The sequence below is a fragment of the Acomys minous genome (genome assembly GCF_964271855.1).
Source record: "Acomys minous genome assembly, chromosome: 2".
NCBI lineage: Eukaryota > Metazoa > Chordata > Mammalia > Rodentia > Muridae > Acomys > Acomys minous.
In genome coordinates, this window is record NC_140484.1 from 76,552,530 (window position 1) to 76,572,195 (window position 19,666).

The window sequence follows — 19,666 nt, forward strand, 5'->3', positions numbered from 1 at the left end:
AGAGAGATTAGAGATAGGGTCTCTCCTTATAATCTCTCACCTGGAGTTCATCAGCCTGCCTAGGCTGGCTGGCCAGCAAGCCCCCAGATCCTCCTGTCTCTGCCTCCCCGGGGTGGAGATTGCAGTGCACTGCTGGGGGCCTGAATTCAATCCTCAAACCTAAACACAAACATTTTACTGCCCTTACTTGCCCCTTACTAAACCTTACTTGCTACCCCTTACTAAGCCTTTCTAGGTATCCACTTCCTCCTCTATAGCGTGGGGGAAGATGTTTGTCCCATGGGCATTAAATGATATTCCATACGCTCAATGTCCGGTGCTTTTTAAAGTCAAGAGATAGTGGCTGCAGTTGAGGGAAAAAAAAGAAATCGAACGGTAATTGTATACCTTCAAGGAGTTGTAGCATATACCAGAGCCTCAATAACAGATTCTTATTGTACTCAGAGAAAAGAGCAATTTTTATAGCAGATGACGAAGCATTCTGCTCTGCTCTTCTTGGCTGTACCAGTTAATACAGGCTGGCTCCCGCTGTGCCTTAGGCGTGCTGGGAGCACATCCACACACCAAGCGCATCCGTGCTGTGGGCTTTTGTAGGTACTGTTCCTCTGCCCGGAATGTTCTTCCTCCAGGGAACCACCTGGCTGCCCCTTCACTTCCTGCAAGTCTTCAGTCAAATGTCCTCATCTGGCAGCTCATTCATCAAACCTCAGCCACATTTGAAATTTCTCCTCACCTTCCTTTCCTGCTTGAGTTTTCTCCCTTACCATCTGATTTTCCCTCAGTATCTGTGGGACAATTTGGTCCCAGGAGGCCCATAAATACTCAAATCCATGGTCCTGGGGACCAAAAATAAATCAATAAATAGATAGATAAGTAAATAAAAAATACTGTGTGTGGTGTTTGCTTATAATTAATGCATGCTCTCCCATTTATTATACTTCGGCAAACTTTGTTTTTAGATTGCTTCTCTCCACATAGCTCAGGGCGTGCCAGAACTTACAATGCCCCTGCCTCAGCTTCCTGAGGACTGGGATTACAGGGATGTACCATTACACCCGGCTCAAATCCTCCTCTACACTTTCAGATCACCTCGACATTACTTGTAATATGTAATGCAACATACATGCCGTGTTAATTGTTCTGCTCCATCTATTATTTGGAGAATAACAACTAGAAAAGAATCCATATGTGTTCTCTTCATGTGCAAGTTCTCGTGAGTATTTTCTTACAAAGATGCTTGAGTCTGGATGGGGAGGGGTAAGAGCACCAGAAGACTGTGTACTCTACATATTAGCTCTGCTTTACTGTCTACAACAGAGACCCTCAATCTACAACATAACCTGACCCACTACCTGTGTCGGTATGCAAAGTTTTATCAGCCACACTAATCCTTTTGCACACACACTGCTGGAAGCCACTGGGGGCGCTCCAATGACACAGTTGTTGGCAGGCAGCAATAAGGACAAAACCAGACTATACTGGAATGTCACTTCTATGTGGACCAGGACAAATTCCCAGTGACTAAGTCAGCGTCCAAGATCTAGAAGACACTCAGTGAGAACTTTTATTCAGCGAGGGAGCTGAAAATATTAGCAAACCTGTGCTGCAGCTATGTCTGAGAGACAAAGTAAGGAAAGACAAAAAGGAGCAGAGCCAGGCATGAAAGCACACAGCCTTTACGTGCCAGCGGGCCTACAGAGGGAGTCATCCAAAGAGCAGTGATCCTCTGAGTGTTTTCACATGGGACATTGACACACCAGCCTCAAATGAAAACTGATACGTTCAAACTCAGCTAGGTGCAGCTCGTAATACTGATCAGAAATGCCAGGGATGACTCTGATGCAAGCCCAAGTTCAAGAAGTCGGTTCCCGGGGCTGGAGAGATGCTAGCTCAGCAGTGAAAAGCACTGACTGCTTTTCTAGAGGACCAGTGTTTGGTTCCCAGAACCCACAGGGTGAGTCATAACCGTCTGTAACTCCAGTCTCCAAGGACCCAACGCCCTCTTCCTCCTTCCTCAGGCACCACACACACACGGCACACATACAACTACTCATATGGATAAAATTAAAATATGAGGTAATAAAATAAACAATAAAATTAATCCTGAAAAACTGACCACTGTAACGAGTGGAACGAGGGTTGGGCTGGGATACATTGCTGGCATCATCTTGTCTTAGATATTGAGTTGTTTTTCAAAAATCTATAGTTAATTTCATTAACCAATAAAAATTGTTTCTACAAATCAAAGTGAGAAACCAGCCTACCTTCATTTTGTTCATAGGAACCATTTTGAGTCTGTAGTTAAGTTTCCATTTATATAAAACGTAAATTTCTGGTTCTTGGAGCTGGGCTGCACCCTACCCCAATAACCATAGAATGTATCAAAAGCCACCCCCTTGAGATACCTGTTCTTGGAAATGTTTCACATCCATTGTTCCGTGACCCACTTTCCTCACCTGCCTGGTCTACTTCTGTACCCATGCTTACATGCAAAAATCACCTACCCTATAGATTTTCCCTATATAAAGGACTTGAGAAATTGGTCCAGGGATAGTCTCAGGAACACTGCCTTAGGGGGAGATAGCCACTTATTCAGTGCCCATGTGCACACAAATAAAGCTTGCTTTAATCTGGCCTTAATTTGGGTTGGTGATTTTTCTCCTCGCATGCCCACCTGTTCTGCCGGTTCAATTCCCAGAACCACACGTTTTTGATTATGTGGTTTGGACGAGTTTTTGAATCTCTCCCTCTCCTCTTTTCTTCCTGTGTGCCTTTCTACTTCCTTTCCCCTATTTTCCACATCTAAACAGGGAGCGAATGTTAGTAACTACTGCATAGGGTTACAATAGGATTAATTGAGAAAGGCCCACCACCAACACCAACACCAACACTGCCAATACCACCAACACCACCAACACCGCCAACACCAACGAGTGAACTGGCATTGTTGGGGGTCAGTCTGGGGCGCTTTATATTCAGATGCTAATTCTGGGGCCACCCAAGATCTGGTTGCAGTCTTGAGGAGGGCATTCTCATGTATGCTGATCTGTGCTGTGTAAACTTTGCTCCCCAATCATCTCTGATTGGTTCATAAAATAGCTGGACAGCCTGTAGCTGGGCAGAACAGAGATTAAGTGGAGCTCCTGTCCCAGGGCTGTGGTCTGAGGTAGGACCACGAAGAGGAGGAGGAGAAGGAAGAAGAGGGTGAGAAAGAACTTTACCATGAGGAATTGACCCAACAAAAGTAGATGCAGCCCATAAAAGATTGATATGGCAAGTAACTTGGGGTGTGTGGCTGGCTGGGAATTAACCAGACTAGCTTAGAGGATTAGTATAAACGAATATCTACCCAGTTATTGAGCTTAAAGCTTATTAATAAATTTAATAAGTCTCTGTGCCATGTATCTGGGAGCTAGAGTAGCTGATTAGAAAAGCCCTCCAAAGTATTCAGTAACTATTACATGGCATTGTCGTCAGCAAGTGTTGGAAGTGACGGAGTAGAGTGAACTCACCCAGGGCTGAGGCCATTCTGAAGTGGAACCATGTCTTTTTCCCTACAGTTCTTAAAGCAGCCTGTCATGTCAGAGCTGTCATGGTGGCTGAGCATGCAGCACCAGCCATGGCTTCCCCCACCTTCTACCCTGCCCTCATCCTCCCTCCCCACCTCTGTCTCTGATTATTTTTTTATTTTTACTTTTATTTTTATGTTTTGAGACAACATTTCCCTGTATAGCCCTGGCTGTCCTGGACTCGCTTTGTAGACCAGGCCGGTCTTGAATTCCCAAAGCTGCACCTGCCTCTGTCTCTCTGAGTGCTGGGACTACAGACGTGTGCCACTGCACCCAGCTCTTCCTATCTCTTCGACAGTCCAGGACCCTATCCCTGCCGCACCCCAGCACCAGGAAAAAAGTTTGGCAGGCTTTCTCAAGACCACTGTATTTCTAAGCTCAGCCAACACCCACTCAAATCAGTTTCTAGAACAGTCCTTCCTCCTGGCCTTGGTCTCTGCTGTTCTTCTGTGTGGAAACTGCAACAAGTTCTCCTCCAAGCTTATCACTGTGGTCTCAGATAAATGCCATCATCTCTGCTAGTGACAGGCAGGCCACCTATCATACTCCCTTAGGGACATGTTTTCTTTGCTTCCTGTTCCTCTGCCATCATAAAGAAGGACGCAGGAGCCATGAGCGTGTCTCCCATCTTTTGCAGTAGAACAGGCAATGCACACGGGAGACGCCTGATGAATATTTGTGGAAGTGTGAAAGTCCCGCCATTCAGAAGGAGGCCTGCCCCTAAGCCCAGATCCCAGAACCCATCCACGAGAAAAGCCAGCCAGGAGCTGGGACCTGGGCAGCCCTCATGGACATATGAGAGTTCCCTGCAGGAGGTGGAGACAGGGACTTCGTGGGCTGGAAGGCTCTGGTGAGCAGGCCCCAACTCAAGCCAGGAGGTCATGATGCAAGGAGATTCAGAGCACAGCAAAAGAGGGTTCTGACCTAAGGGCCTCTGACATCGAAGCTTCACAACACCTGAGATTCTGTGACAGTGGAGGAGCTTGACAGCATCCTTGGTACCAGGCGTGACCACCTGTAGCCAACCACACGGGAGCAGCGCGTGGGTAGCGCCTGCCATCTAGTGGGCAAGCAGGCAAGCTCCTTCTGCTTCCTCGAGGTTCCTGAGCAGCAGCAGGGTGCCACCCTGGGACTTCTGAGAGGAGAAATGTGCACAAGAATTTTGTTAAAACGTAAATGTCAATTTGCAGGCCTGGAGTTGAAGCTGAGATTTCTAAATGGCTGACAAGTTCCCAGGTATTGCTGGTGCCACTGGTCCACAGAGTGGCCAGGGTGGCCGCTGGCTCCTAAGACAGGACACCTCCAGCAGAAACTTGGAGGCTCTCGGAAGCCAAATCACAGGATTGAGGGTGGAGGGCAGTGGCGTGTCAGAGATTTCTTTAAGTAAAAAAATTCGGACTACAGGTGGCACTGGGTGGGGTGTGGTAGTGATGAGGCTATCAGAAGGCAACCAGGGTACCTGAAACTCAAAGAACAGACCCAGTCTCATGAGATAGAGAAATGGAGAGCGACATACGCTGTGACAATAGAAATTCAAAATACCCAGTCTTGTTCTGCCATGCCTACAACCACCCAACATCCTGCTCAAAGGAATCAATGCTCTGTTGCTGGGTACGTCCACTCAGTTTTGGTTGCTGCTACTCTTTTGGGGACCATTTATTTTTTAAAATATTTGCCTCATTTAAATTTTTCCATTTTTCTGGTTTTTTTTTTTTTCTCTCTCTCTCTCTCTCTCAAAAAGTATAAAAGTAGCCAGGTGGTGGTGGTGCACACCTTTAATCCCAGCAATCAGGGGGCAGAAGACAGGAGGATCTCTGTGAGTTTGAAGCCTGCCTGGTTTACGAAGTGAGTTTCAAGACAGGGAGGAACACATAGAGAAACCCTGCCCCCTCCATGTGTGTGGGGGGGGGTGTGGGGAGGTGTGGGTGGAGCTGGGGAGACAGCTCAGTGGGAAAGAAAGCTCAGTGGGTGAGAACATCTTCTCTACAAACCTGAGGACCTGTTCCAATCCCCAGCAGCTATGTAAAAAGCCAGATGTGCACACCTGTAACCCTAGTGATATAGGGTGACAGAGACAGGAAGATTGCTGGGCCTTCCTGTCAACCTAACTCTAAGTTCAGTAAAAGAAATTAGACCAAGAGTGATATGTCTTTTTCTGGTCTCTGAGCTTGTTCATGGGTACACACATGCACACACACACATTATACACGCATATATGTATAAATACATACATATACATACACCACACAAATGCACATATACATACATACATATACACACATATACAAACACACATACACCGTACATACACACATATACATACATCACACAAATAAACACATACACATACATATACACATGATCACACACATACACATACATTATTTGCACACATATACACCACACACATTAAAAACATGTACATATACTACAACACCACATGTACATACACATAGAACACACATAAGTATAAACAGCTCTTCAGGAGATGAGGCAGAAGGATCATTAGTTCAAGCTTAGCCTGAATAACTTAGCAAGCCTCTATCTCAGACACCCAGCATTGGTCTGGCGTGCACAAGTTCAATCCCTAGTAGCATAAAAAGTGAGGGGTATCTGTTGCCACCAGAGAAACACAGAGACGTAAGACGAGATGACAGCACCCCCACCACAAGGTCTCCACCCCCAGTTCTCTGTGATCCCAACATCTGCAGCCCAGTCCACATATTTCCTCACCTTCCTTCCTGTCTTTATAGAACATACAGACACACTTTTGTGCACGGGACGTACCTGCTGCAGTTGTTAATATATTCAACATGATTTCGTACCAGACATTTTTTGGTGAAACCTAACCTTCTTACATAATAGCTATCAACGCTCCTCTAGGCCAAGGGTCTCTCGTTAGAGGCAGCTCGTTTTAGAGCAAATAGTCTAGGCTTCGCAGGCCATATGAACTCTGCCATTTGACTGAAAAAAGCAGCCAGAGACACCACATAAATGAATGTGACTGTGGTCTGATAAAGCCTCATTATAAAAGCAGGTGGTGGGCTAGATTTAGCCCCCCAGGCCATAATTTGCCAACTTCTGCAACAAATCAATAGCTGTAGCTGTTTTATTTAATTACTTTAGAATCTGTATTTAAGTTTTGTAAATAGAAGACTACACACTTTGAATGAGCATATAGGTTATAATTGCATAACTTGGTGAATTTTTATAAACCGAGCACAGCTGGTTAACCAGTTCCCACTCTGAAGCTGGCCAGCTCCACAGAGGCCAATTCCAAGGCGCGTTCCAGTGATCCCCGAACATCAAAAAGGGTGGGTGCGTTCCAGTGACCCCCTAACATCGCAAAGGGTGAGTACACTCTGCTCAAGTTGCCCTACTGCTCTCACTACAGGCAACAACCATGCTTGCTTTGTGCCTGCCTCTCTGTGCGCCAGTGTTTATTTCAGCAGGACACACTCCCAAACAGGGAGTTTGAGAGTCACCATACACTTGTGCATTTGAATCAACACTGCAGGGGACTCGCCTGAAGACTGTAACAAGTTCCTCAGGCACTGAGAAACAGTGGCTGTGCTGTCTTCCCTCTTAAGGTCAGGACCTCAGACTATTGCCTGGCCTCGCTTGTTCCCAGAAGGCTCAGAGGACCAAGATGAGGAGATTGAGCAACCTCAGCTTCCTCCACATCCTCAAATTTTCAACATCCAACACATCTGCCTACAACTTCCAAGCCACAAAGAAAGCACAGACCCGGGACTCTCGCCCTGGCCTGTGCAGCACGAAGATGGCTCTGTAAGGCACTGACTAGGGTGTGCAGCACTGCAGAGGTGGGAACGCCACTTGACCCAGCTTCTTTATTCCAACCAGTGACACTGACACCGCGCTGGGCTTATTTCAGCAACAGCTGCTTTCAGGCCAAAGCACAGGAGGTTTCCCATAAGGCTGCTGCACTGCACTGCGAGCTCTTCACACAGCATAGCTATGGTGTATGACACAGCCTGAGGGGTCTTAGGTGTCAAGGGCTCCTGAGCTCCCAGACTCCCTAAGGGTAAGTGAGGGCAGAACCCCACACTCAGCATGTTTCCAAGGTCAATATTCAGTGTTTATTAGATTTTCAGTAGCCTCTTTCATATCAATCAATTAACAAGCAAGCAATCAGTCAATCAATCAGTAGAGACGAACGGATAAGGGCTATGACGGAGTCATGTGCAATTGCCAAAACTCATCTACTGGACACCTCAGACGTCTATATAGGATAATATGTAAATTCTACTTGAAGTAGAACAAATTCTGATTTTCACTTGTTATTCATATGGTGGATTGCTCAGCAAGAAATAAGAGGGTGTCTGTAATTTACCTTCAAATGTGTCAAAGATATGATGAGTGGGTGGATGGAAAACAAGACGGATGGACATCATATGATCAGGCAAGTGTGGGCTCCGGCATGGGAGATCTTAGGACAGCGACGACACTGAGGTTGTCAGACTGTATCCCGTGTGTGTGTGTGTGTGTGTGTGTGTGTGTGTGTGTGTGTGCGCGCGCGCGCACATGCGTGTGTTGCAGGGTATGGGTGGGTAGGGGAGAATTCAGGATCTCACAAATACTAAGCAAACTCCCTGCTACTGAACTGCTTCCCCAGCCCTCTTTCTAGGACACATGTCACACACAGCACATGTTTGGAGGACATAGGACAAATTGTGGTCAGTTCTCTTTTCCCAACATGCTGATCTCAGGGACAGAATGCTGGTGTCCGGCTTTTCTTTCTTTCCTTCCTTCTTTCTTTCTTCTTCTTCTTCTTTCGTTTTTTGTTTTGTTTTGTTTTTTTACTATTTCATATCTGATGCCTGGCTTTTCAAGCAAGCACCTTTACGCACTGAGCCATCTTGCCACACATGCATGCCCCGGCACCCTGAACCCTTCTCTTCCTTTCTATTTTGAGATATGTTCTTACTAAGTGGCCCAGACTGGCCTTGAACTCCTCCTGCAGCCCAGATAGACCTTGAACTCGGGATTCTCTGCCTCAGTCTCCCAAGTGGCTGTAGTTACAAGAGAAAAGCATCAAGCCAGACTCAAACTGCAACATTTATTTCTGTATAAGAAGTCTGTGGAGGAATGGTTTGGTAGTCAGAGACTGCCCCCTTGTGGTCATGAGCTGCTAGTTCATGGTCATTTTTTGTAGGTCCTGAAGCCCAGATGATTTTTTTTTCCCCTTCACCTACATTTCACCCCCTCCTTCTGCTTCAAGCAAGTAATCAGCTCAAAGGACGTATGTGTCTGAGCAAAAAGTAAATACAACTCTCAGATCCATTCTGATTCTGTGTTCAAATACCCACAAGCTTAGGAGCTTTGAGAAACCGCACACATTAAAGAGTGAGATTTGTAGACACTGTGCCCGGAAAACACATGAACTGAAGTCAATTCTAACTTGGCAAGAGGGTGGATAGAATGCCTGTGTAGTCAAAGGAAAAGGCTAAGGAAAATGATCCGACGATATTTAGGAAAAGAGACCTACCTTACTGCCTGTTGTAATAGAAAATTCCATAGTATGCCTGGAAAATAGTGGAAACTCAATGCCTATTAAGTTAATGACTGAGAGATCAAGTGAATAAAATCTATAGACTCCCTGTTTCTGGTAGCCTAAGGGAGGGAACCACATCAGCAGGTAACAACCCCACCCCAGTCCCTTTCACATGCACGCCCTTTTGGAAAACACCAGCCTAGTAAGTGCTCAGGAAGTTAGCTCACGTCACTTTTTTTTCTCCTCTGTTCCTTTGTCCCTCTAGCTAACTGCTGTACTGTAAGCAACTTAACTCAGCCATAGCTGTCATCAGGAGCTTTGAGGCCCATCTGGAGTTCTCACGCTACCATCACAGTACTTAGCATGGAGCAGTCTGTGCCTAGCCCGCTGGATAGTCCATGAGACCCCTTCAAGACAGAGATCAAATTTCATTATCGTTGGAGCTAACCTGGTGCTTGGGTCCTTCAGGAATGAATGAGTGGGTGGATGAGTAAATAAGCTCCTAGAAGCCATCTTGCCTTCCTACTTATAGCAAACCACCGTGCTCACCCTGCAAACACCTAACCGGCCAGACTGCTCCTCCGTCTCCTGTCACATCCCTCGGGCCCAGCACTTACACAGGTGTGCTCTCCGGTCTTAGGATCTTGTCCTACTGTATTGACCTCAGAAGGAAGACACCATCATGGAAAACGACACTCAGGGGGTTCTGGGACTGTTGCTGCTGTTGTTGTTTTGTTTTGTTTTATTCTTTCCACCTTGCTAAGAGTTCTCATGTTGACAAATACTTTGTCTCCAGTGTTTCTCCAAACACTAAAGCGATCTTCCATGGGCTCCGGCATCTCCTTACGTTCTCCTGAGAGTGCCTTCAAAGCCTTTCTCGGAGCCGCAGTGGAGGTAGACGTGTAGACCCTCAGCTTCTCCCTTTTTTATTTTTCTTTTGATATGTGGATGTTGTGACCTGGGATGAAGCAAATGGGCCATGACCCTGGAATTACCCAAGTCAGCCTGGGAGATGTTTCAACCCAGGAAGCTTTTGTCCAGCACAGGCCCTGTCCAATAGTAACAACACTGCTTAGGAATTCCCAAGAGAAACATCAGGAACTGGTGCCTTTGTTTTTCTAAGAACAGCCACAAATCTGAGAAAATAGACTCATAGATACAAAGATGAATAATAGTTTAAAATGTCTGACTGTTGGAGTAGAGACAGGAAGAGTATGTTTGAGACAGCCTGGGCTACATAGTTACACCCCGTGATATATATGCACACACATACACTCATGGACTGGAGATTCATAAAGTTCCATCCTAGGCTAAGAGCTTCAGCTTACAGGCACAGGAAAGCACTTTCTGAACAGAACGATGGCTGTGCAGACAATAAGACCAATAACTGAAAAATGGGTCCTCATGAAACTAAAAAGTTTCTGTATAGCAAAGTAAATCGTCATTTGAATGAAGAAGCAGCCTGCAGAAGGGGGAAAAAATCTTTGACAGCTATTGACAACTTTGACAGGGAGTCAGTGCCTAGAATATATAAATATGAAAACAAATAGCCCAATTAGAAATTGGGCAGAGAACTAAACAGAAACTTTAAAAAAAAAAAAAGGAAGAAGGAAGGAATCTAAGCAGCTGATACACACACACACACACACACACACACACACACACACACACACACACATACACACACACACAATTCAGCATCCTTACCAATCAGGAAAATGTAAATTAAAACTACTTTGTGATTTCATCTTTCTCAAGTTCAAATGGCTAAGACTTTTTTTAAATGACAATAAAGGTTGGTGAGGATATGGGGGAAGAGAGACACATATTCATTGTGAGAGGAAGTGCAAACTGGTGCAGACCCAATGGAAATCACTGTAGAGGTTCCTTAAAAAAAAAAAAACAAAAAGAACATAGATCTACCCTATGATCTGCCACTCTTGGGCATACACCCAAAGGGCTCCACCTCTTGCTAGAGATACTTGCTCATCCATGTTCACTGCTGCTCTGCTCACAACAGCCAGGAAATGGAAACAGCTTGAGGAATGGGCAATGAAAATATGGCATATACACAACAGAATATTATCCAGTAAGTTAGATGGACATGGATGTGCACTATTCTGTAAAGAAAAGTGGAGTTATTAAATTCACAGGTGAATAGATGGGTACAGGATTAGTCATTCTGATTGAAGAAACCCTGACCCAGAAAGACAAATAGAGTATGTGTTATGTCACACGTAGATGCTAGCTTTAGAGTCTTTAGACATGCGTGTTTAAACTGGAGTGTCCATAGAAGGCAGAGGACTAGTGAGGGGCCGGGGGGATGGTTCAAGGGAAAAAAAGATGGAATGCAGGGGGTATGAGGAGGAGATTGAGAACACAATGGGCAGGACTAACTGGGATGAGAGGGCCTGGTAGAGAAGGGATAACCGACACTAGAGAAACCGAAAAGCCACCCGGAAGCCTAGTCCTGCAGAAGCTTCCTAAACTATACATACATCCACATACAAAAGGAGTTTAAGTGGAGTTATCCTCTAATGCGGGCGCAATGCCTCTCCATGATACCACAGACTACCAGATAGGAAGCCCAGTGAGAGGTATGGGATACTTCCTTTTGAGTTATTGGTCCCATATTTTCTGAGTATTACAGCCCATGGCTCTTGGTAACCCTCCAGAACTTGATGGTAAGATCCTACTGCTGAAAACCTTACATACATGAGTCAAAGGAGATGGAGAAGTCAAGCTGGTGCCAGCCTGGAAGTTTCATCCCTATTGGCTGCCTTTCGCAGTGCAGAAAGGTTCTGTGCATTCTACTGGGGGAGAAAACCCATTAACAGTCTGATGTGACTGCAAATCCTGCAGCTGGAGAGATATGCTCCCTGGTGCAATAGCGGCACAAATGTTATGGGAGTGACCAACCACTTTCTTGTTGGATTTAAGGCCTGCTCCTAAGAGGAAACTCATGCCTCATGTCATTAAGATTCTGGGGTTGCCTAAAGTCATAGGGAGACCTTAATGGACACGGTGATAAACTGCTTTCTAACCTTTCTCCTTTATATGCCTATGTTAGTGTGCCTCTCGGCCCTCACCAGAGATGCTTCCTTCTGTAGTACATGACGGTTTACACAAAGACTCAAGAGTGGTCATCGTGCAAAGAACACGAGACTACTGTGGAGTGCTTGCATCTAAATGCCATCTGCATCATAGCCCCTTCCATCAAAGTGCAGGAGCCACTGCAGATGGGGGGGGGGGGGACAGGAAAAGGCCAAGATCCAAAACGTAGTGGACACCTGCAGCAGAACAGTGTTTGTGAGAATGACAAGGCCATCGCACACACGACCTCACAATGGGTGTGATCTAGTCTTACGACACGGTGTTGCCTTCTTTCACGCTGTCCCCAGGTATAACAACGCCAACACGGTTTCCTATGTTTCTAGAAGTATCACTGCTCTTGTCTCCTCTACGTCATCCAGAAAACAAGGTGGTGATGGGTCCAAGGCATGAGCCCTGCTCCTATAGTGACTTGCTATTAACCTTGGATGAGATACTGGAGATGTCTGCGTGCTCAATTTTCTTATAAGAATGGTAGTGTGAGGCGGACCATTTGCTCATCCTAACTTCAGAAAGATCATCTGTGGAGGCCTCACACTTAGCAGAATCTTTGATGGGTCAGGAACCCTGTGGGGCTAATGCCTGTGGGAAGGAAGAAAATAACCAAACCCAACAACCATAACTGTCCAAGTTCAAGTTCACTATACTTCGAGTGACTGAGGCATGGGGAGGTCAAGGGTTAAGCATCAGCTGGGCTCTGCAAAAGAGTTAAATGCCAGAAGTAAACGTGGTGAAGACAAACTTTCACAGGGCCACCATCTTAAAGGATTCCTGGAGAGACCATGGATGGACAGTGGCACCACTGTGTCAAATCTGTGTGGTCTGAAGACATTAGGAACCCGTCAATGGTGGGGTTCAGGAGAAGAACTGGTCAGATTTTCATTCTGATCTTAGCCTACAAGAGCCCCATGAGTGGATAGACAAGTTGGGTTTCAGTAGCCAGGGGACGTAGAACACCCTCAGCCCAGGGAGAAACCGGGTTCCTGAATAGCTTGTGACACCCAAGTCGGATAACACCACCAGACTTGGTGGCCAGTGAAAAGGTCTAACACCACACACTCTTCTAGTGTTTTTAGGACATGAGACACAGAGCCACTTCTGGTTCAGAACTGCTGAGAAGGTGCCAGGCAACCTTTAACTCTATCATCAGAATCAATCAACAAGGCTCCGCTCAGCCCAGCCTGTGCCTGGCATGTGCAGGAACTATTAGCAGGGCGTAATGACACAGTGGTCCAGAGGCGGATCTCTGCTCTGCCTGTGACCTTGGTCAAGCTGTGCAGCTTTGCCAAGTCTTAGTCCCTTCTTGCCTGTGAGGGCAAGCAACAACACTTGTCTACTGAGCAGTCTCACAGCCCCCACACTTAGAAGAAAGACACAGAAGCTACTGAAATGCTCACAGCTATTTAATTAAATTATCAGGGCCCTAAGTATGAAAAATTCCATCCTGAATTTTAAGGGAGCACTAACTTTTCTGCCTTCCTTTACTGAGTTGAATTGTGATTCCCCCAAAATCCTAAGTTCAAGCCTGCATCCTGGCACCTGTGACCATGACCTTATATGGACATAGAGTCTTTGCAGATGTGCTCAATGAGGATGACGTCATACTAGGTTGGGGTGGGCTTCAATCCAATGGCTGGCATCATACTCAGCAGGTGCAGAGCAAAGAACACCTGCAACAATAGAGCCAAGGAACCCCAAAGATTGTCAGGAACCAGCAAACGCATGGAGCAGAGTCCCTGAGAGCCCCACACAAGGAATGACACGACTGACCCTTGACCTACACCTCCAGACTCCAGGGCTCTGCAAGAATAAAGCCTGTGGTACTTTTTTGCTGCCACAACAAATGTCACAGGTGTGTCCCAGGACCTCCTGAGAGTTGTTGGCATGGTTAAGCAGAGCCTCTGACCTTGACCTTGAAAGAATTCCGTGCCCTCAAATCATCACAAAGACTCCCCAGGGATGCCTCTAAGAGCTACGGTTGCTAAACTAGAAAGGAAATAGATGGCAAATGGAGCAAAGGAACAAAAGTGAGATAAAACAGTAAAGTTGGTGTGTACAGGAGAGTGCTTTTCAGTCAAACAGACCCAGCTTGGGAAGCAGGTGCATGCTGAACCGGTTTCCTGATGTTGCTTTCACAAAATGAGGACCATGCTATATAATGTTTAAGAAAAAAACCTGTACATGTTAGCTACCATTTTAGTATCACTGGTGGTGAGAAGTCTCAGAAGCATCACGTTTCCATCTCAGTTGTCACACTCATAAAATGAACATAACAGACACTTGGCACTGGGGATTGAGAGGGCTGTGGATTTAAATACACTCTATAAAAAGTGAGAGCCCATAGTAACCATTTTCAACCACTAGGTGGCAGCAGAGCCTCAGCATTATCCCTCAGGCACTAGAGGTGAGACAGGCTTAGGGTCAGGCTTTCCTTCGAATTTGTTGCCTTAAGATTGTCTCTGTACCCCACCCTCACCCCACAAGCACAGGGAGACAGTTGCCCCCTCCTTTAGCCTCTCCTTGAAAGAAAAAGCCTCTTCATAAAACATCCTTCTCCAAGAACTCACTGGGTTTCCCAAACGGCCCTTTCAAAAAGGAGCTATATTTTAACAGGGATATTTTTTCAACTTTTAGATAGCTTAGGCAAACCCTCGACCAAGGCAGGGCTCAGCACATCAGCGCTACTAAACCATCCTGGGGCCTCAGAAGCCGGCCAACTTACACAGTCAACTCTTCTATGATGAAACGGTGACACCTTGTTTTTACAGTTAGTTAGCAAGGTTTATGCCACAAGCCTGGGAGAGAAAATTCCTTCACATTTTCATGCCAATGGGTCTAGATTTGTGCTGGCTTTACCATGACTGGTGGTTAGACTGGGTAATGGACCTGCCGGTCCAGCACAGATGAATTCCTGTCTTGTTTGAGCATCATGAATGCTCATTGCGGAAAGTCAGACAGACCCTCCTTTCTGCCCCCTGTGTCTCTCTGCCCCTTAACAAACTGTGCTGTTTCTTTTCCTTAGTTTTGACACAAAATGAGTATGCAGAATATTATAGCAATCAGTATAGCTCCAGGTTTAAAAAAAAAACTTTCAACTACATTAAAGGCATGGGGAGTTCCCTGGAGTGCACAGCCCTTCCCTCCCTCCTTAAGATATAAATTCTTCCAAATTTGGTGTTGGTCATTGAGACTCCGTGTTCCCATTGGGGAAGTCTGGGGTGGAAGCAAGCATGCCTTCTCTGCTATGTGAATAAGATCACAAGGACTGCACGTTCCAGGAGGCAGAAAGAGGATTCTGTGAAATTACAAGTCCTTTGAGAGTCCTCAATACATGGAAATCATAGATGTTTGAAGTGGTGCGGAGTTATGTGAAAATTACCTTGATTTTATCATTACCTATTGTTACACCATGCCCACAAATATGCACATTTATTATACTTCAACTAAACATCCTTTGTTTTTCTTTTTCTTTTTCTTGGGTCCACAGCCTGAGGATCACACTGCAGGCGGGAGCAAAGCAGCCACATTTTGTCCTTCTGTGCACCTGTAACCTGCCCATGCTCCGCCCTCCCCTCCTCACGTGTCCACGGAACCCAGACGCTCTGGCATCAGTGCAGGAGCCTCGGGACCACCTACCGACAACGATGAGGACCTCTCTGTCAATGTGGGCCTGGATGTAGATGCGGCCGCGGCGTTCCGTGTGGTCAGTGCCACAGAGGCTGGGGACATTCATCACGCAGCGCTTGTGGACGTTCATCATACAGGCTGTGAGGGCAAACAGAGAGGGCCATGGCTCAGGCTGGGTCAGGACGACCCAGGCTCAGGCTCAGGAATCAGCTGTACCTGGGCCAGCTGGTGACTTCCTGTTCCCCCACCTTACAGACAGTTGCATCTAGCAGAGAAAATCCACCTTGCCAGCATCGCATCAGAAGTTCTCCAAATCTTTCCCACAACCCTAATGGATAGTACACCCTCCCTGATGAAGGCCAAGAGTATAGCCTTAAGCAGGCACCTCTGTGTTTCTGTACCCCAGTGCTTCTGAGGCTCCAACTTGAATGCCCAGTGCATCACTCTTACAAACAAAGGAGGATACAGAGGTGGCCATATGGAGGACACAGCCACACCCGGCCAAGAAGACCCTCCAGGAATGCCTTCACAGTGTTGTCAAACCATCTCATGTTTAACACCAGCACCCAAGTGTTGCATCTCCTAATTGTAAAGGACTGATGGACAATAGCTTGAGTTCCCTGGAGAGTGGGTGCAACCGGGAGGTAGCATATGAAACTTGTTGTCCAGGGCATGAGCTGGCCCGCCTTGTTGTTGGGAGGTGAGCTCAGTACAGTGGCTAACCATATCCGTCCTCCCCAGGGGCCAGGAGGACACAGGGTGGCCATTAGGATAGAAGTTCTTTTTGTGGCATCTCCCCTTGGGGCAGATGCCCCAAGAAATCAGGTACTTACTGTCACATTTCATCCCCTGGTGGATGAGTCCATACAGCAGAGATCCACAGTGGTCGCAGAAGGTGGGGCTGGAGTATGTGTGGATCTTAAACTTGTGTTTGCTCCGGGGGTCCTAAGACCAAGAGAAATAGACAAAAGAGGCCGCTGTCAGTGAGGAGCACTGAGGACTAGGCCTGCATTAAATGTCACTGGAGAACTTGTCAAGGACTGAGCCAGGTCCTGCCATGCCTGTGGGGACCATTGCTGGAGCACGGTGGTGCGCAGACTATGAGATGAGTGGGGTCCCATGGATGAGAGCACATAAGGCAGATGATTGGTCAAACTCCATCTCCAGAAGGAATTCACAGCGTCAACCTTCAAATCCCAGCATTCAGCAGACCACCTGCTCCTGTCTCCTCCCACCCCTTTATTCTGCAGACAATCTTCTGGAATGACCTAAGCCCAAGTCTAACCACAAAACATCCCCCACTTACAGGTCATTTGACAGTTCCTCATCCCCAGGGAGCAGACTTCAAAGTCCAGGGGTAGTCTGCAAGCTGTGGCAGAGAGGGCAGGGCTTCCATCCCTCCCACTCACAGTAGAGCCTTGAACTGAGGCGGAGGACATGCTGTCCAAGCAATACCAGACTTCCTAGCTTCCTTTGTAGTTTAGTGTGGCCATGGGGCTGGGTTCTGATAAACGGGAAGTATAAACTTCCAGATCATTCCATTAAAAGAGACGTGGATGTATCTCCTGCCTCTTTTTCCTCTCCTCACTAGCTAGAAGGTGATAAAAATGTAGCTGATGACCTTGAACTCAAACTTGGAGCCACACTGAGAAGAACAGAGCCAGCCTAACAGCCTTGGACTTTGTCTTTTGGCTTGATAGCCGAGAGAAAAACTTCATGTCTGTCTTGCTCAGATCACTACATCTGGAGGTCTAAATACTTATTAATATTGATTACAGCAGCTAGCGTGGTTTCTTAACACGCATGGGCATGACAACCTGGCAGTGTAGCACAGAGGACACAGGGACAGACTGGAGACTAAACCAGCGCTATTCTTCTTTGTTGAATGGCTTTGGGCAAGTTATTTCATCTCCTTCTGCTTCGGTTTCCCTGTCCATAAAATGTACATAATAGCAGTGTGAAGACTATCATTATAGTGTAAGACTGTTGGAAAGAACAAACGGATTAACCTGTGTGCAGAGCGGAGCACCTGCAACATGCCAAGCAGTGCACACAAGCTTCACACTGTCATTGCCACGTCCCTACTGTGTGCACTCATACACACATGTAGTGCATGGTGTGCACTCATGACTCACATGTCCCCCTCTTTGCAACTCCAGGGCAGAAGCTGTTTTACCCTAGACTCACTACTCGGGGGAAGTTAATTCTGTGGGTGAAGGTCCTGACCCAGGGCGGATGGGACACCTTGTAGTCGCAGCCTGCTGTCCCCTCTCTTCTTCCAGCCATTCCTCTAGTCACGTGATTTACTGAGGCAGGGGTAGGTGCCCCTTAAAGTGTATATGCTCCTCACAGACCGTTTGTGAGCACGTAAGGAAATAAATGCAAGACGTGTTCATTGTTTTCCAAGTGGTGAGTGGCTTGGCCAAGGAGACTCTTCTTTGCTAATTTCAAAACTAATTCATGTATCTACTCAAATCTGAAAAAAATATTAACTAAAACTGACTGTTTTGAGGAATCAGTGCTGGTGAGATCAAGCTGGGGATTTTCATGCAGTTGGCAGGATTGGGCTTGAGATGCGGTGGGCTTTACAGACACTTTCAAAGCTAAACATACATTATCATAGATGACCCGTCTCTGAGTCGCAGTTGAAATGAAAACATGTCTATCAAAAACCCATGTGTGAAATTACAGTCCCTGTGTTCATAATGTCTCAAAACTTAGATATAACACAGACGCCCTCCAGTGTGTGGATGGGGAAAGGCTGATGCATCTTCGCTTTTGGTCCTTTCTGGGCTTTTTGATGGGCTGACCTTGTAGAAGCCAAGACCTGGGTTTCATCGGGTTTCCCTTCCCTGAGCCTACCTTGTGCATACAGCAAGGCTCGCCAGGGGCTTCATGAACTCTCCTTTAGGCTTCAAAGCAAGTCGCAGTGAGCAGGGCTCACACACTCTTCTCAGGATCAAGCAATGGACCAGTGGCCACCCACGCCATTTGTGAGTCTCAGACGGGCAGCAGCAGGCAGAGAGGACTCCGTGCTGTACAACCCCGTTTCTATGATGGCTTAGAAAGAGCAAAACTAGAGAGACAAAATCCAGATCGGTGTATATGAACAGCCCTGGATGGGGACAGGGCTGAGCAGCATTTGGGGACATAGTTTAGTGATTGGAACGATCTCTCTACCAACTGGGTGGATTTTTGTTGTGTTTAATTAAGTGATTCTGCAGTATGGAAAAGTGTGCTCTGGGGCTGGCGGGGGATGACTCGGCGTGTTAACCATTTGCCACACAAGACTGAGGACTGGAAGCCAGATCCCCAGCACCCATGTAGAAGCCAGTGTGTACGGCAGCCCACCTCTAACTCCAACCCTCCCAGGGCAGCAGCAGGGGGTCGCTGGAGCAAGCTGGCTAGAACCGGTGAACTCTAGGTTCATTGAGAGACCATGTCTCAATATGTAGGGAGAACGTGATGCAAAAAGACATTGAAGACCAGCCTCTGGCCTCCACAAGCACATGCACATGCGTGTCCACAGACATGTAAACATCTGTGCACATGCAAAAATGTCTTTTAATAAGGCTCTCTCAAAGTGCCTTGTAAGCACAGACAGAATTCTGCCTAAAAATGGGCAAGCTTGGATGCAGACAGAGTCAATGGCCAAACTCTGCCAAGACATGGTAAGCAAGTCCTCAATACTTCCTGCCTCACAAATATGTCTGCCAGATACACTGGACCAGAAAGCTGATGATGATGCGCCAATGTTACAGAAGAGTTTTGGGTGACTGTTCTGGCAGCAAACTGTCTCTGTCATTGTCTCATTTTGGAAGCTGCTAACCTGCATTTCCTGTCT

The 19,666-nt window shown here is 46.6% G+C and overlaps 1 protein-coding gene across 2 annotated transcripts in view; it reads right to left on the reverse strand.

The window, feature by feature from the left end:
- The window catches only part of PRKCB (protein kinase C beta), a 345,690-nt gene that overhangs the window by 159,191 nt on the left and 166,833 nt on the right, over positions 1-19,666 (reverse strand). For both annotated transcript variants that reach the window (XM_084771914.1, XM_084771913.1), the window contains exons 4-5: positions 16,656-16,767; positions 15,832-15,960 (exon numbers count right to left, since the gene is read on the reverse strand). In XM_084771914.1, the coding sequence (XP_084628040.1) occupies positions 15,832-15,960; positions 16,656-16,767 (241 nt within the window). The remainder of the gene's footprint in view (positions 1-15,831; positions 15,961-16,655; positions 16,768-19,666) is intronic.